General features: G+C 43.4%; 1 protein-coding gene across 1 annotated transcript in view; it reads right to left on the reverse strand.

The window, feature by feature from the left end:
- Positions 1–969: 969 nt before the first annotated feature.
- LOC143929566 (vomeronasal type-2 receptor 26-like) overlaps positions 970–24,705 on the reverse strand; it is a 29,136-nt gene continuing 5,400 nt past the window's right edge. The window contains exons 2-6 of the mRNA XM_077453444.1: positions 23,301–23,592; positions 21,296–22,111; positions 8,119–8,328; positions 4,099–4,222; positions 970–3,001 (exon numbers count right to left, since the gene is read on the reverse strand). Coding sequence (XP_077309570.1) covers positions 2,094–3,001; positions 4,099–4,222; positions 8,119–8,328; positions 21,296–22,111; positions 23,301–23,592 — 2,350 coding nt within the window. The 3' untranslated portion in view covers positions 970–2,093. The remainder of the gene's footprint in view (positions 3,002–4,098; positions 4,223–8,118; positions 8,329–21,295; positions 22,112–23,300; positions 23,593–24,705) is intronic.

The raw sequence follows: 24,705 nt of genomic DNA on the forward strand, positions 1-24,705 counted from the left end.
GCGGGCCTGGACAGATTAAATTTCTTCCACTCTGACTGACATGGAATGGATGTCCTCCCTTAGATCCGCAATGGCGGCGGATAGCGTGCCCTTAATGTCGGCAGCTACATTCCTTAGGTCATCTATTGTTAGCATTTGCGGTTCCCGGGCTTCGGGGTCTGCCCTCGAGCGTAGCGGGCTCCTGCTGTGGGAGCGCGATCTACTCGAGGCCGCGGCTTGCGAGCCGCCTCTAGGCCTCGCGCGGAAGAGGTCCGGTATTTGCCTGTTTGGCTGAGTATGCTGCTCCGGAGGGGAGCGGGACCTAGCCGCCGACATCCCCCGTGGTGGCCCCTGCTTACCGCTGTGCTTCTGGCGTTTTTTCCCCGCCGTGGTTACTGTGTGCTGGGCCTCGAGGACAGGAGCTCCAGGACTACGCCGCCATCTCGGAACGCCGCCGAGCCACGCCCCCCTCTTCTGCGATTTAACTTTGGGAGGCCCACAAGGCCACTTTGTGAGACCACCTCATCCAAATCGCAACAGAATGGGAGCAGAAACTTTGAGACCTTAAAACTCAATTGGGGGGCAGCGGAGGCAGCTTGGAAATCCTCTCCATCAATTGCGACGAGGAAGACTCAAGGTGGCATTGTAACAAAATTGGACCTGTTGACCACTGATCAAGCGGAAAAAGCCCTTCGCTGGGCAGGACATAAATTCTACACTTGTGCAAACAAGCCAGGAGCAATGCTGTCTCGGAATCTTAACGTGTATAGTTGAACTCAGAAGACTATCTGACTCCAATCAGCCAGTGACGACCTCACTTCGGACCCAATTAAAATCACTGAGTCTTTTTCCGCCTTCCTGTCCTCCCTTTATAGCAAGCTCGCTCCCTTCCCTACTTACTTAGCAGATGCTTTTTTCCAAGATCTTAGGCTCCCTTCTTTGCCCACGACTTCCTGCCAAATCAGTGGAATCGAAAACTTTCGATTTCTTTTTTTTTGTATTCCAATGTGGTAAAGTGAACAAACAAAAGAAAAATCTTCATCAAATGATTCCAATGACTTTTTAAATCACCTTTGGCTTAACTAAAACAGATTTTTTTAAAAATGGTACTCTAATAACAGTTTTTGATTTCAGCAATATGTGTACAGTTAGAATTCATCTGAAGTTCGATGTAAAATTAAATTTGAATTTTAGTCTGAATTTTGTTTTGTTATTCGGAGCATTTGATAAATTCTTTTTTTTAAATTGTAATTGGGGTATTCAGTTATTTCCAAATCTCCAAATAACGAAAATTCATCCGAATATTAATTTGGAACTAAACGAACCGCACATGTCTAATAAATGTGATTATTGCTGCAGAAGGTTCTGTACACAATACAGATGTACCACTTTACAGGCAGACTAAGGGGTCCCACCAGGGATTATATGTAAAGGGAATTTTCATTTTTATAGTTATTTCTCATTTTGATGGTTTCACTTTAATCATTGGTAAATCACTGCTCATTTAAAAATTATGTTTTTTACAAACTTTTTTCTTATTGATACATGTCCCCCAGGGCAGTGCCCAGACCCCCATAACCATTGTTTGCCCAAATACTTGCATATAAGCTTTCAAAATGGTTACTGTGCTTATTGATTTTCTCAGTTCGGGTCCCATAGAGTTCAATGGGGTTTGTTATACGGCTTCGAACTTTAGCAATGTTTGTAAGTTCTGCTGCAAACCGAACAGGGGGCCGGCCAATTCATCTTTGAAAAATGTATGCTCTATTATTTCAGAGCTGCAATAATTTGTATCTTTCATATCTGTCTGTTCAGACTTTACGTTTTATGGCACCAGTACAGATGTGTATGTCTTATGGACGCTTTTGTGTTTGTTTCTTTTTGTTTTGTTTTTTCATGATTTGGAAACATTTATATCTTGATGATTGGATTCTTTAATATATTTGAAATATTTGAAATTTGATTGACATAATGTACATTTGCTTATTTTTTTTTTAATGATGCTATCTTACACTACAAGTGGGAATTAAATAAGTAATTTTACTTTTTGCAAAAAATAATAATAAAAAAATACATAACTGTCTAATTTTTTAAGTCTTTAAATAAAATAAAGTTTATATATTTCCTTTACTGTGCAGAAAGTCTTTTGTATTCAGCTCCGGCCTACAGAGAATTATAAAGCATTTTGTAAGAAATATACAGTATAAGAGACCATTATTGGAAATCAGTATGGCGAATATCTCCACAGCCACCGTGTATTTCCCTTTGGTGCTCAGATAGGCCGGGATCATGGCAATCCAGACACTGCAGAACACCAGCATGCTGAAGGTGATGTATTTGGCTTCATTAAAACTGTCCGGTAATGTCCTGGCAAAAAAAGCTATAATAAAACTAACAGCAGCCAGGATCCCCATATATCCCAGGACAGAGTAGAACCCGATAACTGACCCTTCATTACACTGAATGATGATCTTCTCCTGGTAGGAGTGTGTGTCCAATTCCTGGAAAGGAGGAGAGATGGATAACCAACTAACACAGATTATAATCTGAACAGAAGAACAAGCTAAGACTATACAGGTGGGCAGTTTTACTCCAATCCATTTTCTCCACATGCTGTTGGGTTTGGTGGCTTTGAAGGCAATGCAAACCATAATAGTCTTGGCCAATACAGAAGATACGGCTATTGTAAAGAGAATTCCAAAAGAAACTTGGCGTAACAAGCAGGTTACATCCACAGGACGACCCAGGAAGAGGAACACACAGAGGAAACCCAACATGATGGAGACCAGGAGGACAAAGCTGAGGCTCTTGTTATTGGCTTTCACAACTGGTGTGTTCTGGTGTAAAATAAAAATGACGAGTACTAGAAGAGTCTTCCCAAAACACAACAGCGAGACGACTATAAATACTAGTGAGAGCGTGTCATCAGTGAAGGAAAGAAATTCTGACTGTTTGGATATACAGCGAGTTCTGTTCTCATTTGGCCATTCATGATCCGGACATCTCATGCAGTTTTTACTATCTGGAAAACAAAATAAAATCAATGAACACTGTGATCACTTACCTTGTCTTGGTTTACTTGTATGGGTGTAATCAGATATTAATATTTGTGAAATATCTAATAAACAAAGTCTTCCTTTTCCAGGTTACAATCCTCTCTAAAGACAAAATATCAACAACTTGCTGATCGAAATACATCTTAAGACATCCTGTCAGCAAATGGTTATAACAAGATCATGGTACTGATTTTTTTTCAGATGGTGATCAGCTTTCTTTTAGAAGTGATCTGGACAGCTTTACACTGGCCTGATCACTTTTATGATGCTGTAAACCCCCCCCCCCCACATGGTGGTTCCCAGGCACTCCATTCTTTCAGGGAGCCTTGGACAGCAGTAAATGATAGGGACAACCCCCTACAGAGAAGGTGGGCAAAGTCCATCTCTGATGTCCTCTGTGATGAATAAATACAGAAGTGATGATGGTTTTGTCAATTCCTGTTTCAGAGCTCTCATTCCCTGGCTGTTACAGTCTGGAAAGCAGCTAACCAAGCACAGTTTGTCTTCAGTTAGCTGCTTTGGAGGACAAAGAGACACTTAATATTGCCATAAAGAGTACCTGTCATCTGTCCAAAGCTATTACAAATGGGCTTGTTAGGCCTGAAGAAGGAGCGCATGCTCTGTAAACATGTCGTCTATTGGTTATTCTCAATCTGGAAGTGACGTCATCCCTCGGCTCCCTGTGTGTTCCAGATCCAGGAAGTGTCGGCGATCACCGGTGCAGCCTGGTCTGAATCATTAGCAAGCAGCTCCACGGATGCAGTCCCTTCACACACGCTCGGTAATTTGTGCCTAAATGCCTGTTATTACCTTACTCTTGTGAGTACTTATATCCATTTGTGCATTAAATTTACTGTTATACTGCACTTAGAGTGGCGCCTGTGTGTTTTATTCTCCAGGGGGGCCTCTGCTTTTAGAAAATATATATTATTTCTGTGTCATTTTCTGGCAAAACAATTACGATTTTATCATGTATGTGACATTTTTTTTTTTAATTGCCCCGCACAGCAGGTGGTAAAAACAAACAAAAAAAACATCCCCAGTAATATTTGATAACCATTACCTGTAATGTTGGAAATTTCTCCATATGAACACGTGACACAACTATAACAACAAGGTTGTATGGAGAGGCCGGGAACTTTCCGGTATCCTGGCAAACAACTTTCTGAGCACTGAGCTTTTGGAACCTATCAGAAAGCAACATGTTGTATGATATATGGAAGTTCATTAAATGAATCTATAAAACCAAGAAAATTCTTCTATGGTTGATATGTTTTAAGTGATGTGCCCTCACCTCTATCCTACTGTTTCAGATAACTCTTTTTCTATGATTGTGGACTTCAACAACTTTTTTTTTCTAAAATTCTCAGTTTTCTTCGATTAGAGTAGCTCGACAAAATTTTTGCCTGGTTAGCAGATGACTTAAAATGGATGATTTTTTTAATACTGCAAGTTACACTTATGGATTTTTAAAGCCAACTTATTATCCGGATTATTCACATAACAAGGGATATTTTTTTTAGTGGGATTTTAACAGTGCCGAAAATAGAACAAAAAAAGAAAAGAAAAATGTTAAAATCCAACAACTTGTCTTTTATAAATTCATAATTGGTGTATGCGCTGGTCGAGACCTCCGTGAGTCGGATCGCAGGTCCCGCAGACTCGATCACCGTGATAGTCTCATGGGGAGGAAGAACGAAGAGATGCTAATGTAAACAAACATCTCCCCATTCTGCCTTATGACAGTGTCATTGATCTCTGCTCCCTGTCATCCCTGTCACACACAGCCACGCCCACCCACAGTTAGAAACAGTTAGGACACACTTAACCTCTACACTGCCACCTAGTGGTTAACCTCTTCACTGCCAGTGACATTTACACAGAAATCACTGCATTTATATAGCACTGATTGTTGTATAAATTACAATGGTCCCAAAAATGTGTCAAAAATGTCCGATGTGTCCGCCATAATGTTGCAGTCATGATAAAAATCGCTGATCGGCGCCATTACTAGTAAAAAAAAAAAAATTATTAATAAAAATACCATAAAACGATCTCCTTTTTTGTAAACGTTATAACTTTCCCGCATCTAATCAATAAACGCTTATTGTTTTTTTTTTTTACTAAAAATATGTAGAAGAATATGTATCAGTCTAAACCGAGGAAAAAAATGTTTTTTTACATATTTTTGGGGGGTATCTATTATAGCAAAATGTAAAAAATAATACTTTTTTTCAAAATTGTCGCCCTTTTTTGTTTATAGCGCAAAAAAAAAAAACGCAGGGGTGATCAAATACCACCAAAAGAAAACTCTATTTGTGGGGGAAAAAGGACGCCAATTTTATTTGGGGGTCACGTCACACGACTGCGCAATTGTCAGTTAAAGTGACTCAGTGCCAAATTGCAAAAAGTGCTCTGGACTTTGGCCAGCAAAATGGTCCTGGGGTTTAAGTGGTTAATGTCGCAAAACACAAGCTGTGGCCAAACGCATACATCCAGCATGGTTTTGTGCACCAATCGTTGATGTTTTCCTGAATCCTGAATGATCTCAGCATAAACCACCCCATAGAAGGAATGAAATTGCCTTTCACCCAATGGGGTGAGAGGATGGATAAGGCCTGATGTATTTCACACTCAAAACCTGCCGATATTGACTCCATAGGCCATTGCATTCAACACCAGTTTCGTCTCACAAAATCCGACGGATTTTGTTGTTGGAATGTCCGTCCGTGTGTACAAGGGCTTAGTGATACCATTAAACTACTGTGAAAAAATAAAGTGAAAAATGACGTGGTGAAATGATGTGATAAATAAACCTCCTATCACACAAAAATTTACACTAATTAAAGTCCAATGTCCAGAAAAATGCATAGATAAAAATATATAAAAATATATATATATAAATAGTGAAACTCCAGAATTCACCACTATATAATATATATATATATATATATATATATATATATATATATACAGTGGTGTGAAAAAGTGTTTGCCCCCTTCCTCATTTCCTGTTCCTTTGCATGTTTGTCACACTTAAGTGTTTCGGAACATCAAACCAATTTAAACAATAGTCAAGGACAACACAAGTAAACACAAAATGCAATTTGTAAATGAAGGTGTTTATTATTAAAGGTGAAAAAAAATCCAAACCATCATGGCCCTGTGTGAAAAAGTGATTGCCCCCCTTGTTAAAACATACTATAACTGTGGTTGTCCACACCTGAGTTCAATTTCTCTAGCCACACCCAGGCCTGATTATTGCCACACCTGTTCACAATCAAGGCACCACTTAAATAGGAGCTGCTTGACACCGTAAGGTCCACCAGAAGATCCTTAAAAGCTACACATCATGCCGAGACCCAAAGAAATTCAGGAACAATTGAGAAAGAAAGTAATTGAGATCTATCAGTCTGGAAAGGGTTATAAAGCCATTTCCAAAGCTTTGGGAATCCAGCGAACCACAGTGAGAGCCATTATCCACAAATGGCGAAGACATGGAACAGTGGTGAACCTTCCCAGGAGTGGCCGGCCGCCAAAAATTACCCCAAGAGCGCAGCGAAGACTCATCCAAGAGGTCACAAAAGACCCCACAACAATGTCCAAGGAACGGCAGGCCTCACTTGCCTCAGTTAAGGTCAGCGTTCATGCCTCCACCATCAGGAAAAGACTGGGCAAAAATGGCCTGCATGGCAGAGTTCCAAGGAGAAAACTACAGCTGAGCAAAAAGAACATCAAAGCTCGTCTCAATTTCTCCACAACACATCTTGATGATCCCCAAGACTTTTGGGACAACATTCTGTGGACCGATGAGACAAAAGTGGAAGTCTTTGGAAGGTGTGTGTCCAAGTATATCTGGCGTAGAAGGAACACTGCATTTCATAAAAAGAACATTATACCAACAGTAAAATATGGTGGTGGTAGTGTGATGGTCTGGGGCTGTTTTGCTGCTTCAGGACCTGGAAGACTTGCCGTGATAAAAGGAACTATGAATTCTGCTGTCTACCAAGAGATCCTGAAGGAGAATGTCCGACCATCTGTTCGTGTACTCAAGCTGAAACGAACTTGGGTTCTGCAGCAGGACAATGATCCTAAACACACCAGCAAGTCCACCACCGAATGGCTGAAGAAAAACAAAATGAAGACTTTGGAGTGGCCTAGCCAAAGTCCTGACCTGAATCCTATTGAGATGTTGTGGTATGACCTTAAAAAGGCCGTTCATGCTCGAAAACCCTCTAATGTAACTGAATTAGGACAATTCTGCAAAGATGAGTGGGCCAAAATTCCTCCAGGACGCTGTAAAAGCCTCATTGCACGTTATCGCAAACGCTTGGTTGCAGTTGTTGATGCTAAGGGTGGCCCAACCAGTTATTAGGTTTAGGGGGCAATCACTTTTTCACACAGGGCCATGATGGTTTGGATTTTTTTTCACCTTTAATAATAAACACCTTCATTTACAAACTGCATTTTGTGTTTACTTGTGTTGTCCTTGACTATTGTTTAAATTGGTTTGATGTTCCGAAACACTTAAGTGTGACAAACATGCAAAGGAACAGGAAATGAGGAAGGGGGCAAACACTTTTTCACACCACTGTATATATATATATATATATATATATATATATATATCTTTTTTTTTTATATATATATTTTTATCTATGAATTTTTCTGGACATTGGTTCTTGGATGGTTGTTTGGACTTTAATTAGTGTCAATTTTTATATGAAAGGAGGTTTATTTATCACATCATTTCATCACGCCATTTTTCACTTTCTTTTTTCACAGTAGTTTAATGGTATCACTTACTAGATCTGATTTGGAGTTATTACATGGTTTCCAGAAAGCCCACAAGAGACAGAAGGTGCCTTAGAGATATGAAAATTTAATGTCTACCCGAGAAAGAAATGTGGGAAAAAAATACTCTTACATAATTCTTGCTTTATCTTTGGGCAAGATGAGTCCTCGGCTCCTCACCATGAGGGAAATAGTTCTGATAGTTGACAGTTTTGATTACGACATATGAATGACCCACATTTTTAGGACTTTTTTCTATAGCACCTTACCGAATCTCTTACAGCCTTACCTGATTTTTCTTATTTTTCCATTGAATTAATGTAGAATTAAATGCAAGTTTCCAATAACCTAACTCATCACTAAGGAACATCCCAACACGTCTTGTAAACAAACTTCCATTAACAAAAACATGGTTCTGAACAGCAAACTCCTCAACAAGTTCTTCATTTCCTTTTGTTGTTCTGACAATTGCATGTAATTTTTTCAAGTGCCTGTTGAACTGCAAAGTAAAAACATTGCTCATTACATTACAAATCACTGTTACTGAATTATTACATTAGGTAGATGTAAACCCGGTAACTAAAATATGTTCCCATGTTAATAGCATTTCAAAAGTCAATTTCAATATTTATTTTTAATTGAATTTCAAACAAGGATAAACAATGCATAGCAGCATAAATACAGTGCGAAACACATAGCTAAAAATGATAATTGTACAGTGTTATAGTATACAAACAAACTATGGACACTGCAGAAAATGAAATAAAGTGAGAAGTAGTGGTGGCTGGTCCATTAGGGGCGCAAGGGCTCCCCCATCCATGTGTCCGGCCCCCTAATCTACATGCGGGCCGCCGGATTTCAATTTTTTCTTTTTTTTTGAAGCACTTGATTAGAGACAGAGACTGAGACTTCAAAAGCGAATTCAAAAAAGGGTGGGCTAGGGGGCGCACAATGTGTATTCGCTATTGTAACACTCATTCTCCTCCCGATCCAGATCAGATCGTATTGGCCACAAGGAGGAGGAGGGAGGAGACACGAGGAAGCAGATGGAAAGAACAGCCCGAAGAGAAGCCGCATGAGAGATGGGGTAAGTGCAGTACCCCCACTACTGACTGACTGACTCGGGGGGTGCCACCCGTGGCCCCTGTGACCTGGCCGGCTGACCAACTGACTGCCTGAACACGGGGGGGGGGGGTGGTTGGGTTCTGGGTGCCGTCCGTGATCCAAGCGACGGGGGAGGGTTATGTTGTGTGGTGGGTAGGGATGAGCTGGGTGTTCGAATAGAACGCATCTTTGACTCGAACACTGGCTGTTCGCCTGTTCTGGGAAACCAGAACTTTATGGGCCGTGAGCGCCACTCGAATCTGGCACGAACAGTGCATTACATCGCAGTGCATTGCTGGCTGATGATTGGCCAAGCATGCACTATGACCTGCATGCTTGGCCAATCACAACTCTGTCAACGAGGAGAGCCATAATTGGCCAAAGGCAGGATGCCTGTGCCTGTGGCCAATTATGGCTCAGGGGGTTTAGTACACACCCACACTATATAAGGCCGCCTGCACGTTGGCCTTGTGTAGTGTGTTGCGGCTCATACAGACAGATAGATGCAGAGACAGTGTCTTCATTTCCTTTGAAGCTATTGCAATTACAGTCGGTGTATTGTGCCCCCTGCACAGTGTACACCTGAAGCTACCCCAATTGCTGGTGTTTTTCTGGTCCTATAACACAGGCATCTGCAGCAGTTACAGTCGGTGTATTGTGCCACCTGCATAGTGTACACCTGAAGCTACCCCAATTGGTGGTGCTGTTCTGGTCCTATACCACAGGCAGCTGCAGCAGTTACAGTCAGTGTATTGTGCCCCCTGCACAGTGTACACCTGAAGCTACCCTAATTGCTGGTGTTCTGGTCCTATACCACAGGCAGCTGCAGCAGTTACAGTCGGTGTTTTGTGCCACCTGCACAGTGTACACCTGAAGCTACCCCAATTGCTGGTGTTGTTCTGGTCCTATACCACAGGCAGCTGCAGCAGTTACAGTCGGCGCATTGTGCCACCTGCACAGTGTACACCTGAAGCTATCCCAATTGCTGGTGTTGTTCTGGTCCTATACCAGTGACAGCTGCAGTAATTACAGTTGGTGTATTGTGCCACCTGCACAGTTGTTTTGCTTGTGTCTATCTAGCAAGGCCTTTTCAGTTGGTAAACTCGGCCCCCTTTCGTGAGTTTGTGCAATGTGCGGTTCCTCAGTGGCAGGTTCCCAAACACCACTTTTTCTCACGGAAGGCGATTCCGGCTCTCTACCGGCATGTGGAAGGCAATGTCCATGCCTCGCTGGACTGGGCAGTCAGCGGTAAGGTGCATATTACCGCTGACTCATGGTCCAGCAGGCATGGACAGGGACTCTTCTGGCAGCTGGGAAGGATGCAGGACAAGGTGCAGTAGTGTTGGAGGTTGTTCTGCCGTAACGCCTCCAAAATTCTACTACTGGTTGTGACACATCTCTCTCCTCCATCCCCTCCTCTTATTCTTACTGTATGGCCTCTTCCTGTGCTTTGTCCTCTGAACCAGCGGTGTAACGTAGGCATTCAAGGGGCTATGCAAGTACGCAGGCAAAAAGATGCAATGCCGTACTTACGCTGGTGTGCTTGGGGGACAGGAGCCACACTGGGGCAGACTGAGAGGTGGTTGATGCCACGCCAGCTTAAGCCAGGAATGTTGGTTTGCAACAATGGCACCAACCTCTTCTCCGCCCTCCAACAGGGACAATTGACCCATGTGCCCTGTGTAGCTCATGTCCTTAACTTGGTCATGAAGTGGTTCTTGGGCAGATACCCGGGCTTACAGGATGTTTTCACAAGAAAGTTGAGCAGTGACAGTGCATGCATCAGTGACAGTGTACCTCCTGTCCATCTGTTGGAGCACACGCTGCATGGAATAATGGACAGGGCACTTGAGGCAATACAGAGGCAGGAAGAGGAGGACTTCCTTGCCTCTCAAGGCCCCCTTTATCCAGACAGTGTTCCTGCTGGCCTGCCAATCACACAGGAAGAGGAGGAATAGGAGGAGGAGGAGGATTGTGTCAGCATGGAGGTGGAGCCTGGCACTCAGCATCAGCAGCAGTCGTTTAGGGATGATTTACAGTCCCAAGAAACCCGTGGACTTGTACGTGGCTGGGAGGAGGTGGCTGCGGATCATGTCATCCTTAGTGACCCAGAGGACTCTGGGCCAAATGCCTCAGCTAAACTACGCTGCATGGCCTCCCTGATCCTGCAAAGCCTGGGGAAGGATCCTTGTATTCAGTGGATGAAGGAGAGGGATCATTACTGGCTGGCAACTCTCCTTGATCCACGGTACAAGGGTAAGGTTGCAGACCTTATCTTGCCGTTGCAGCGGGAGCAGAGGATGAGACATCTTTGGGAGGCCTTGCAGAAAGGTCTGTGCAATGTGTTCCCAGAGACTGGGAGGTTACAAATTCCTGGTCCTGGTCAACGTGTTGCTGAGGCTTCGGTCAGTCACAGAAGGAGCAGTGGAGAAGGTGGCGTTCAAACAATTTTTTAGTCTACATCCCCAAGGTATGATTGGTTCCAGCAACCATCACCAGCGTCTGATTTACATGGTGCAGGAATACCTAGGGCAGTGATGGCGAACCTTGGCACCCCAGATGTTTTGGAACTACATTTCCCATGATGCTCACCTACACTGCAGAGTGCAGGAGCATCATGGGAAATGTAGTTCCAAAACATCTGGGGTGCCAAGGTTCGCCATCACTGACCTAGGGGCAAGGTCAGACTTCAACACCTTTCCCACCAAAAATCCTCTGGGTTACTGGGTCTTGAGGATGGATCACTGGCCAGAGCTTGCACAGTATGCAATTGAGCTACTGGCCTGTCCTGCATCCATCCTTCTTTCGGTTCATTCAGTGCTGCTGGAGGCTTTGTAACTGATCACAGGTTGCGCCTGTCCACCGACTTGACTGACCTTCATAAAGATGAATCAGTCTTGGATCACCACCAGCTACCAAGCACCTAAAGCTTATGTAAGCAAATTTTTTTTTTTTTTTAAATGTCACATCCCTTCAAGACTGCCTATGCTGATGCTGAGTGACTATCCTGTTATGCTGACTGACTATCCTCTTCCTCCTCAATGATCTTGCTGGTAGCTTGGAAGAAAATCTTTGATTTTGGGTGCTGCTACCAGTGGCTAAGGCCCAATTTTTTAACAGGGGCGTGCAATTAAAATTTTTGATGCAATACTTTGCAGCAGAGCTCATTCATGCGCTTCAACTAGAGTATCTGTGAGGGGTTGCAGTGTCGTGACACCAGCACCAGTACCTAAGGCCCAATTTTTCTGCCCCTAATTAACAGAGGTGTGAAATTACAATTTTTGATGTAATACTTTGCAGCAGGGCTCATTCCTGCTCTCCAACTAGAGTTTTTGTTAGGTGTTGCAGTGTTGTGGCACCAGTGTCTAAGGACCAATTTTTCACCCCGTTTAACAGGTGCATGTAATTACAATCCTTGATATAATATTTCACAGCAAGGCCCGTTCCAGCGCCCACCGAGAGTAACTGTGAGGACTTACAGTGTTGTGGCATCAGCACCACCACCAGCCCCACCACCAAAGGCCCAATTTTTCTACCATTGTTAAACAATGGCATGTAATTACAATTCTTGATATAATTGTTCACAGCAGGGCGCTCCAGCGCCCACCAAGAGTCACTTTGAGAGCTTACAGTGGCAACACCAACACCTTAGGTCCAAATTTGTGCAGACATATAGGGCAGGCCCCTACTTTCAAACATCCAACTTACAAACATCTCCTACTTGCAAACGGAAGGTGACAACAGGAAGTGAGATGAAATCTACCCCTAGGAAGGGAAATTCTCTCCTGTAAGAGTTGATATGGGAAAAACGTGTGTCTCCTATCCACTGATGCTTTATCCCAATCCTTGTTTTACTAAAAACCCCAAATTTTCAAAAAACATTGGTCATTGGGATAGAAAGTGAGGTGAAATCGTCTGAAGAGGTGCACAGATGGAAAAAAAAATGTTACAGTGGTGATAACCCTTTCCTATGTTTTCCAAAAAGCTTAAAAATAGATTTTTTGACTGGAGCTACACTTTAAAAATGTACCAGTTCAAAATGACAAACCAATTCTACTTAACCACTTCAGGACCGCCGTATTGCCATTGTACGTCAGCACAATGGCACAGGCAGGCAGAATCACGTACATCTACGTGATTGCCTTCCAGCGGGTGGGGGGTCCCATCGGACCCCCTCCCGCTGGATACGGCGGTCCGATTCGGTCCAGGAGCGCTCCGTGATGAGGGGATGGCCGTTCGTTTTCGGCCACCCCCTCTGGATCGCTCCTGGCCAATGAGAAGCTTCCTCCCCTGTGTATTGTTTACACAGGAAGGAGGAAGTGATGTCATTCTCCTCGGGGCGGTCTTTTTGACCGGACTACGAGGAGAAGAGTAAAAGTAAGTCTGCACGAACACTACACTGACATGTAGGTACACACAGGCACACAAACCCCCCCCGATCCCCCCCCCGATCGCCCCCCGATCCCCCCCCCGCCCCCCCTCCCCCCCCAGTCACAGTGTCACTGATTGCATTGATCATTTCTTTACTGATCAATGCATTCAGTGTCAGTTGTGACAGTAAAAACTGTCAGGACAGTTAGTGTTAGGTCCAGGGTAGCCCCCTATCACCCCCCAATAAAGATTTAACCCCCTGATTGCCCCTAGAGTTAACCCTTTCACCCCCTTTTGCCAGTGTCACTAAGCGATCATTTTTCTGATCGCTGCATGTGTCGCTAGTGTCGCTAGGTAGCTAGTTATTTTTTTAGGTTCACCGCCAGGTTTTTATATCGCTAGGTACCCCGATATACTACCCAATAATGTTTTTAACCCCCTGATTGCCGCTAGTTAACCCTTTCACCCCCTTTTGCCAGTGTCACTAAGCGATCGTTTTTCTGATCGCTGCATTAGTGTCGCTACAGTCGCTAGGTAGCTAGTTATTTTTTTAGGTTCACCGCCAGGTTTTTATAGCGCTAGGTACCCCGATATACTACCCAATAATGGTTTTAACCCCCTGATTTCCGCTAGTTAACCCTTTCACCCCCTTTTGCCAGTGTCACTAAGCGATAATTTTTCTGAACGCTGCATCAGTGTCGCTAGTGTCGCTAGGTAGCTAGTTAACTAGGCTCCCAAAAAGTCCCCCACATGTGGTATCCCCGTACTCGGGAGAAGCAGCAGAATTTATTTTGGGGTGTAATTTGACTTCTGCCCATAGCATGTGTGAGCAATATATCATTTAGTGACAACTTTGTGCAAAAAAAAAAAAGTTTGTAATATTCCCGCAACTTTTGGCAAAATATAAAATATTCCATGGACTCAACATGCCTCTCAGTAAATAGCTTGGGGTGTCTACTTTCCAAAATGGGGTCATTTGGGGGGGTTTTGTGCTATTTTGGCATTTTATGGCCTTCGAAACTGTGATAGGTAGTGAGGAGTTAAATCAAAAATTTGCACCCTTAGAAATCCTGAAGGTGGTGATTGGTTTTCGGGGTGCCGTGCGCGACTAGAATCCCAAAAAGTCCCACACATGTGGTATCCCCGTACTCGGGAGAAGCAGCAGAATGTATTTTGGGGTGTCATTTCACATATAACCATGGCATGTGTGAGCAATATATCATTTAGTGACAACTTTCTGTAAAAAAATTTTTTTTTTTTTTTTTTTGTCATTATTCAATCCCTTAGGACAAAAAAAATAAATATTCAATGGGCTCAACATACCCATCAGCAATTTCCTTGGGGTGTCTACTTTCCAAAATGGGGTCATTTGGGGGGGATTTGTACTGCCCTGCCATTTTAGCACCTCAAGAAATGAGATCGGCAGTCATAAATTAAAAGCTGTGTAAATTTCAGAAAATGTACTCTAGTTTGTAGACGCTATAACTTTTGCGCAAACCAAAAAATATACGCTTATTGACATTTTTTTTACTAAAGACATGTGGCTGAATAAATTTTGCCCTCAATGTATGACTAAAATTTAGTTTATTCGATTTTTCTTATAACAAAAAGAAGAAAATATCTTTTTTTTTCAAAATTTTCGCTCTTTTTTCATTTATATCGCAAAAAAAAAAAATCGCAGAGGCAATCAAATACCATCAAAAGAAAGCTCTATTTGTGGGAAGAAAAGGACGCAAATTTCGTTTGGGTGCAATATTGCATGACCGCGCAATTAACAGTTAAAGCAGCGCAGTGCGAAATTGCAAAAAGACCTCTGGTCCTTAAGGTGTTTATTGGTCCGGAACTGAAGTGGTTAACAACAAACCTACACAGCCATTTTTCTCAATGATTTTCATCCATGTTGCCGGAACCAGACATTACATTAAAACCGCAAGCAGTTTTAAATGACTTTTTTTCCCGTTAGAAATGTCATTCATTGCAGGGACTGTTCTAAACACAGAAGATGTGCCACTTCACAGGCATACTATAGACACCCCCCAGGCACAATATTTAAAGGAATATTTCACTTTTTTTTTTTCACTTTAAGCGTCATTAAAATCACTGCTCCTGAAAAAACGTCCATTTTTAAAAGTTTTTTTTGCATTGATAAATGTCCCCTGGGGCAGGACCCAGATCCCCAAATCCTTTTTAGGACAATAACTTGCATATTAGCCTTCAAAATTAGCACTTTTGATTTCGAACGTTCGAGTCCTATAGACTCTAAAATTTGCGCAAATTTTTGGTCCGTTTGCAGGTTCTGGTGCGAACCGAACCGGGGGGGTGTTCAGCTCATCCCTAGTGGTAGGTGTTGTCCATGACCCAACCGACTAGGGGGTGTTGGGGGTTTTGACTGCAGGTGGATCATTTGCCGCCCCCCCAAAAAAAGAAAACACTAGTCGCCATTGGTGAGGGCAGGTGGATCGCTTGCCCCCTGGAAAAAAAAATAAAAACATCAGCTACCAGTGGTGAGAAAGTTGTCTATTGACCCATATGCTCCATGATTGGAAGAATTCTGAGAATTAAGGACATTAAATGCTAAAAGACGCTCAAAAGTATTGTTGGTGTTGACCAGATTTACTACATCTGAAACGTTGGGAGATAAGTTTGGTTTCCAAAGTCTATGGGTAGTCAACCTTGCTGTCGCCACAACATGGGTGACAGCTGGCCTATAGGCAGGAGGATAGAGGTCAATACCAATATTAAGTACATAAACACACGTAGGTTGGACTTGTGTCTTTCTTTCCATCTCGGCTACTATATAACTATGTAAGTAAGTCAAGGGCAGGCTGAGGTTTGGTTAGTATGCAAGTGCAAGTGACTAACAGTTGACACACCCGTGACCAAAAGCTGGTGAGGCTAGGACAGCACCATAGGACATGTATAAGTTTGCCTACTTGCCCACATTCTTTTCAACAAAGTTGGGAAGTTGAGGAGGAAAAGTTGGCAGTGGTGGCTGGTGGTATATTTTATGGGGAGGGGCAGCAATCTACCTGCTGCCCCCTCCCCCCCACCGCTTTGTCCGGTCTCCTGCACCCCCCAGTCGTTCGGTCAGCAGCCGAGCACTAACCCCATCTATGGCATGGGATTCCTCCAGATGGCAGCTTCACTACACTGCGTCCTCCTTCCTCTGGTTCACGACGGCGCGGCTTCCCCGTGTGATGTCTCCTCCTCCTAGGCCAACAGGATTGCTTCCTTTCTATCAATCAGGAAACGGGTCTCAATACCCACTTTCTGATTGGTCAGGAGGAGAATCAGTGTAACAATAGTGAAAAATGTATTCGCTATTGTCAAACAATTGCTTGGACATGGGGAGCAGTGCTCCGTGCCTTGAGACCACCCTTTTGTGAAGCCTATCAGAGCCTCTGGCTTTAATCACATGCTTAAAAAAAAAAGTAAAAACTCCACTGGAATAAATCCACCCAGCGCCCGCATGTAGATTAAGGGACTGGATGCATGGATATGGGTAGTGCCCCTGCACCCCTAATGGAGTGGCCGCCACTGGAAGTTGGCTAGCCTTAATGGTGTGTAGTACCCCCTGTTGGTAAATTTGATTGACATCTCATGGTGGCTAGCATAGTGGGAGGCTTTGGTTATAGAGCTGAAGACAGCACGCCACTGTGCGGGAGAGAAGGAGGTGCAAAGGTCAGATTCCTACTTTAGCATGGAGCTAGATTTGTTAAAAATGCACGTATTCTGTAAAACATAATAGAAAAGCGAAATCCCTTCAGGTTTTCTTAGAGGGTGGAAAAAAATGTCCCAGGGCAGTGAATGGTGTCAGTAGGGCAGCGGATGGTGTCAGTAGAGCAGTGGATGGTGTCAGTAGGGCAATGGATGGTGTCAGCAGGGCAATGGATAGTGTCAGTAGGGCAGTGGATGGTGTCAGTAGAGCAGTGGATGGTGTCAGTAGGGCAGTGGACAGTGTCAGTAGAGCAGTGGATGGTGTCAGTAGAGCAGTGGTCAGTATCAGTACAGCAGTGGACAGTGTCAGTAGAGCAGTGAGTGGTGTCAGTAGAGCAGAGGACAGTGTCAGTAGGGCAGTGGATGGTGTCAGTAGGGCAGAGGACAGTGTCAGTAGGGCAATGGACAATGTCAGTAAAGCAGAGGATGGTGTCAGTAGAGAAGTGTATTTTGCCTCTCTTGCAGGGGGTCACCAAGCTTGATCTCAAACAAGCATATTTACAGTTTGAGGTCCATCCTTCTTCCCACAAGTTTCTAACCATCAATGCTCACAAGGGACTGTTATGAATACAATCGTATAGTTTTTTGTATAGCCTCCGCCCCAGACATTTGGCAACAAAAAATGGAACGCAATTTTGGCAAACATTCCTTTCACACAGTGCCTGCTAGATGACATGCTCTTCACGGGACCAGGAACACAAGTGGAACAGGGAGCTTGTGTTGGCGAGACTCCAAGAGCAGTGTCTAAAACTGAACTAGAATTGAAGCAAAATGGCAATTCATGGTGCCTAATTTGGATTTTTGTGCCCACCTTGTGGAATGCGGAGGGTATGCACACCAGTCAAAGCTCCTGCCCAACCAATGTCCAGAAGCTGCGATCATACCTAGGCTTGCTGAACTATTACCACAAATCCCTGCCAGATCTGGCACACATCTTGTTTTCATTGAACAAGCTTCTGGAGAAACACTTCAGATGGGACTGGTTGCCTGCATGCCAGCATGCTTTTGAAGTTTCTAAGCGGAAGCTGTTGGCGTCATGCATGCCCATGCACTATGACCTCCAGAAGCCACTCACCTTGGCTTGTGATGCCTCACCCTATGGTCTGGGGACTATACTATCTCACATCTTACCAGATGGGTCAGAAGAAACAGACGCAATGTCTCGACTGACAGGCACATTGACAGACTCTTCTCCACTGGTCAAGAGTTGTCATTACACCAGCCTGTCCTTCTTGTCTTCTGGGGAGATAGCAGCCTATACAGCCAAAGATACCTTCCTGAAAACAATACTCTCCTGGGTACAGTCCGGTTGGTCTGCAACCATCACACAGGATTATGAACCTTATTTCTATAGGCGTATGGAATTAACTGTGGCTGGCAACTGTGTTTTATGGGGAGAGCGAGTATTCATTCCACAGACCCTCCGGAGACACTTTCTGGACTTGCTACATCCTGGTCATCCCAGGAGCACACGTATGAAACAAAAAGCCAGAGGCTATGTGTGGTGGCCGAACGTAGACTCAGATATCATGACTAGAGATGAGCTGAAAAACCCCCGTTTGGTTCACATCCAGAACATAAAAACGGTATTGGAATTTCACCACAGGTAAAGCGCGAACCAAAATGTAAAAAAAAAGTGTGTGAGGGGTCCCCCTAAATTCCATACCAGGCCCTTCAGGTCTGGTATGCATATTATGGGAACCCTGTGCCAAAATTTAAAAAGAAAAATAGCGTGGGGGTCCCCCTCAAAATCCATAACAGACCTATCAGGTCTGGTATGGATTTTAAGGGGAACCCCAGGCAAAATTTGAAAAAAATGGCGTGGGGGCCCCCCTCAAAATCCCTACCAGACCCTTATCCTAGCACGTAACCTAGCAGGCTGCAGGAAAAGAGGGGGGACGAGAGAGCACCCCCCTCCTGAACCGTACCAGGCCACATGCCCTCAACATTGGGAGGATACTTTGGGGTAGCGGCCCCCCCAAAGCACCTTGTTCCCATGTTGATGGGGAGAAGAGCCTCATCCCCACAACCCTTGCCCGGCAGTTGTGGGGGTCTGTGGGCGGGGGCTTATCCGAATCTGGCAGCCCCCTTTAACCACCCGGTGACCCCACCCCCCACCTCCTCTGAAGCACGGGGACTTCCCTATGGCTTTCCCCGTGAAGTAAATGGGTGACCCCTCCCTCCGTTATATAAGAACTGTCACCTCAACAGAAGCTTCACACAGCAGAAGACTCCTGAGCATGAAGTGAGCCCTGTTAGAAGCCTTATTTAATCTAATATATAATGTACTTACCTACCGAATAACAATACTCATAATAATTATATGTATGAATGGATAGACCTTAGGGTGAACTGAATTAAAGGGTGACATTTTTGCCCATTCTTCTTTACAAAATATCTCAAGCTTTGTCAGATTGGATGGAGAGCGTCTGTGAACAGCAAAGTATTGCCACAGATTCGCAATTGGATTTAGGTCTGGACTGTGACTGGGCCATTCTAACACATGAATATGCTTTGATCTAAAGTCAAATCCATTCCACTGTAGCTCTGGCTGTATGTTTAGGGTCATTGTCCTGCTGGAAGGTGAACCTCTGCACCGGTCTCAAGTCTTTTGCAGACTCACAGGTTTTCTTCTAATATTGTCCTATATTTGGCTCCATCAATCTTCCCATCAACTCTGATCAGCTTCCCTCTTCCTGCTGGAGAAAAGCATCCCCACCACATGATGCTTCCACCACCATGTTTCACGGTGGGGATGGTGTGTTCAGGGTGATGTGCAGTGTTAGTTTTACATAGCGTTTGTCTTTTACGCCAAAAAATAAAATTTTGGTTTTATCTGACCAGAGCACCTTCTTCCACATGTAGCGGTGACATTTCTGCCTACTGATCCTTTGTTAATTTTATTATAATGTAAGTCCATGGACATTATCATGGTTTAGTATTTGGTGTCATCTAGCGGCCATTGACAAGAAATGGACTTGAATTATTTTCTTTCTTGAACATTGAAAAGCATCATAGTAAGTGACTATGTTTATGTTCCTTTTATCTGACCTTTCCCTACCCAGAATGCCAGGTGCCCTATCCACGGTCACCTGGTACAGAACTGCATGCTGGGTAGATTCTAAAGGGACCCCACTCGGCCATCTTAGCTCTCTTTCGGATGCATGGTCTACTGTGAGGACCCGTGAGGAGGTCTCTGGAAGGAGCGGCCTACAGCCATTGCAGAGCGCTGCAGAGACAGACATTGCCAGACATCTAGCAGCGTGAGAGACACGATAACCGGATCGGAAGAAAGCTAGCTGAAGAAAATAAGATTAAGGACTGTGCACTATTAACAAGATCTTGCAAATAACTTTCAAAGTAGGGGGGGCTCCCTTGTGGTTTCACCTTGTATAATTGTTGTTCTGATTCATTGTCCTGTCGCTCTATGTTAGAGTGACAGTACAATTATTGTAACCACCTGTTTATCATAATTTACAGTAAAGTACATTTGTGGTTAAGTACCTCAATTGTGTGGAGTATTGTTTTCTCTCAGCAGGTGGAGCCATCGGGTATCCTGGTAATAATACAGGTTGCGCTGCGCTGGCAGTATGTTAAACTCCTGCAAACAGCATCTTTGGAGTGCTGAAGGAGCAGTGTATGCAATGCTCCTCCACCACTCCTCCACTGCTCCTGCCTATTGAAAGGACAGTGGCGCTTTGTGGGTGATCTTAACCCTTTTTTTGGCCGCTAGTGGAGGTTAAAAGCACTACTGCAAAAACTACGGTAAGGCACCACTAAAAATATCTGGGCTTTACCGCCGCCGACGCCTCTGTGTGAAAGCAGCCTAACAAACCTCTGAGGCTTTCACAGAACAGCTATATTTATGCTGAGATTAAATTACACACAGGTGGACTCTATTTACTAATTAGGTGACTTCTAAAGGCAGTTGGTTCCACCAGATTTTAGTTAGGGGTATCAGAGTAAAGCACACACACACTTTTCACATATTTATTTGTATAATTTATCATTTTCATTCCACTTCACAATTATGTGCCACTTTGTGTTGATCTATCACATAAAATCCCAAAAAAATATATTTACATTTTTGGTTGTAACATGACAACATGTGGAGAATTTCAAAGGGTGTGAATACTTTTTGAAGGCACTGTACCTGATATTACAAACAATAAGCTACAAGTTGGTCGCCTCTCACAAATCACAACTCATTGACACATGTCCACTGAAGGATTCTAATAAACGCCTCTCCTATTTTTGGCCACATTTGTGCTCACCTTGTGTCTATATTTTTCTTCATCATCTGTCTGACCTTTAGGAGAAGAATAATACTGGGATGAGTACAGAACATGCAGACCTTTTACCAAGAATTCCATCGCACGATACACAGGATCTGTAGTCCTGTCAGATGAGTAATCTCCGGCGTCCGGTAAATGTTCTTGACCCGTACAATTGTGAAGAGAAATACGATAAACATTTTCATACAAAGTATCTTTTTCTTTGTTTCCTGATGAGCAGAAAAGTTTTGTCATCCACAGGTTTTCAAGTAACTTGTCTTTTGGGCGGATCATTGGATGGAAACCATCAACAAAATTCTTGAAATTCTTATCGGCTTCGGACCAAAAGATCAAGGATAAACTACAATTCAAAATCTCCGGATACTTTCCTATAAGAGCAATACTTGAGGCCCAATTGGGTGGAAGGACCAATGTTATGTCCCTGAATAATTTTCTCAGTGAGGATTCAAATATTAAATCATGATATGTTCCACAAAGTATGATCACTTTTACCGATGTTTTTTTAATAGCGCTATACACACTTTCCACAACATGCCTTTCAGGCATTAATATACTGACACCCTGATTTGCTATAAAGGCCACACAAATTTTAAACTCTGACAAAATTCTTAATAACAGAAGCGATGCTCTCTCCCCACTTTCATCCGCAGATGATATTATTCCAACCCAAGTCCATCCAAGATGTCTAATAAGTTCTGATATATAATAATAAATCAGAAAGTATTCATTAACTGAACTGTAAAGAGAGGGAAACAAAGCTTTTTCGAGCCGATCGCCCATTACCCCATAAACAACCTAAAATACAGGGAGACGTGTTTCAACATTGAGGCAAAAAACTAACAAGAGATGTCTAAGCTTCAAAGGATTTAGGTAGACATGGCTTTCTAAAATGTCATGTTGTCCCCATTCATACTGGAATGCCCATCAGCTTAATCATGTGTGCAAAAAAAAAGCAAAAAATGGCTCTGGCAGCGAAAGGGATAAAACAGAAAAATAAAAATTTCCCAGCAGTCAGTATCCCTCCCAGTTGTTTCCACCATCAATGCAAAATGAACAATATTCAGCCTCCTTGTTTTCTTTGGCAGCCCTGCTGCTCAGGCCTCATACCTCGGTCCTCCCGACTGTCTAAAACAGGGGTCTCTAAACTTTCTAAACAAGGGACCAGTTTACTGTCCTTCAGACTTTAGGGGGGACGAACTGTAACCAGTGGGAGTAGAAAATGTCCCATCATTGGTGTCAGTGGGAGTAAACAATGCTACATCTTTATTGGGAGGAATAGTGCCCCATCATGGATGTCAGCGGGAGAAATATTGCCCTATTATTGGTGTTAGTGGGGGGAATAGTGTCCCATTGTTGGAGTCAGTGGGAGGAATAGTGCCCCATCATTCGTGTCAGTGGGAGGATGGTGCATAATTCCTGCCACTAACAATAAAAGACGGGTACTTTTCCTCCTACTGACACCAAATATTTCTATCCAAATACCAAAGATCAGGCATTGTTTGCTTTCGATAAGAATAAAGGGAAGCAAAGGGCCACAGGTTGGAGACCACTGGTCACGTCTAATACAACATTCCTGTGCTCGTGTACAAACATTGTGACTCTTTAAGCTCTCTGTCTTTTTCCTGCAGCTCCCTGCAGCTTTGTCGCTCAGGCTCACGCTCGGGCCTATGACTGTCATGTCCCTGACAGTACGGTGCAGACATGCACCTCTCTGCTCCCTTTCAACACACATAGACTCCTCGGTGGGGTGGAGCCCTGAATGCTACTGCTGACTCTCCTATCTACCATCAGTGCCTGTTCGCTACAAAAACCAGCCCAGACTGCCTTTTAACACTGTGACAGAGTACCCTACTGTCACAATTTATATATATACTGCACTTGTTTCACCTATTGGTAAAATTTGCTATAAAAAAAAGGACATGCAAAACAATAAATAAAAAAGAGCAATTGAGACTTAAGACATCATTCATGTTATTATACTCACATGCACGTGGTTATAGACAGATAATATCTGGGCCATAGGCAGGGATGTGGTTAAACTCCGGTCTCCAATAAAACCAGCTAACTTCTGGTGGTCTCTGCAAGAATAGTTTGGGATAGTTTTTCCCGGTCCTGATAAAATCTGTAAGACACTTTTTATGGCTTTTCTGGGATCAGAACACGAGTCGTAAAGATGATATCCTAGAGTCACATTAGGCAGGATTGTTGGATTTTTATTAATTTGGTCAATGGCAAAGAGGAACATTTGAAGATCCTTGTAGTAATGATGCAGGGGTCTGTTGATATAATAAATTAAAAGCTTGCATACAAGAGGTCATCAATTTCCCAACACCTAGTGGTTTAGTGACCAAATGGAAATGAAGAAAGCTTATACCAACCAATCATATTTCACCCTTTAAAGTTGAACTCCTGGCAGATCTAAAAAGCACTATTGTTTTTGTCAAAAATTTGTAAACTGGAGTATCTTTAGTAATGAGCCTCTGATTCAGGTCATCCATGAGTTCAATTCCAGCCCAAGTTGTTTTCAGTTTGATGAATGCAGTGAATGGACATACTAAATGGTTAGTATTGGTCAGTTCACCCACCTGCCTGAAACTTTGGCTACTGCAGAAGGAGGTCAATCATTAGTGGTGGTATCACTACAGGTGATGACAGCTTCTTGCTGTTCTTTGACTTGTTTTAAATTGTGAAGTAGCTGGCATGCATTCTGGGCACTGTCACTGATCACATATGGTCATAGCCATATATGTCACAGATCAACTGCTCCCTTTCTAGGCCATCCAGGCTGCTTACGTTAATAATGGTCTGATATAGACTTTTTTCATCAATAAAGTTTTTATTGAGTTCATATAAAACCAAAAAACGTATAAAGGACACACTGATAGGCCTTTGGGGTTAATACAAAAATTACATGATTATACAGAGAAAGCCTTTAGCAAACGTAAGCTTGGTAGCAATATAATGAAAGCAACCACAAATTGTAATATAGGAAGTCAATTTGGAAGCATTGGTATCCATGATTCCAATTGCTATTTGGATTTGGAGTGGGCATTTGTAGTGAGAGCTAGTGCCCTTTCATACAGGGACGGCCAGTCCATTTGGGGTGTCCAGATTCATGCACCTGGCCCCTTTCAGTGCATTAATTACAGCGGCCATGTTTTATAAGCACCTAATTAGAGCCAAGTCTTCAAAATAGGGTGGGCTTGGGTTGAAGAGAGTGCAACCGGAGCTTACCCAAGTGTGTTACAACAGCAAATGAATATTCGCTGTTGAATCACTGATCCTAAATCTGGCCAATTGGGAAGTGGGTCTGATACCCGTCACCTCACTGGCTGAAAGGACAGGCGATCCTATTGGATACCTAGGAGGAGGAGAGAAGACACACGGCG

The sequence above is a fragment of the Lithobates pipiens genome, unplaced genomic scaffold (assembly GCF_037356315.1).
Source record: "Lithobates pipiens isolate NorthernLeopardFrog02 unplaced genomic scaffold, aLitPip1_a1.2 Scaffold_24, whole genome shotgun sequence".
In the NCBI taxonomy this organism is placed as follows: domain Eukaryota; kingdom Metazoa; phylum Chordata; class Amphibia; order Anura; family Ranidae; genus Lithobates; species Lithobates pipiens.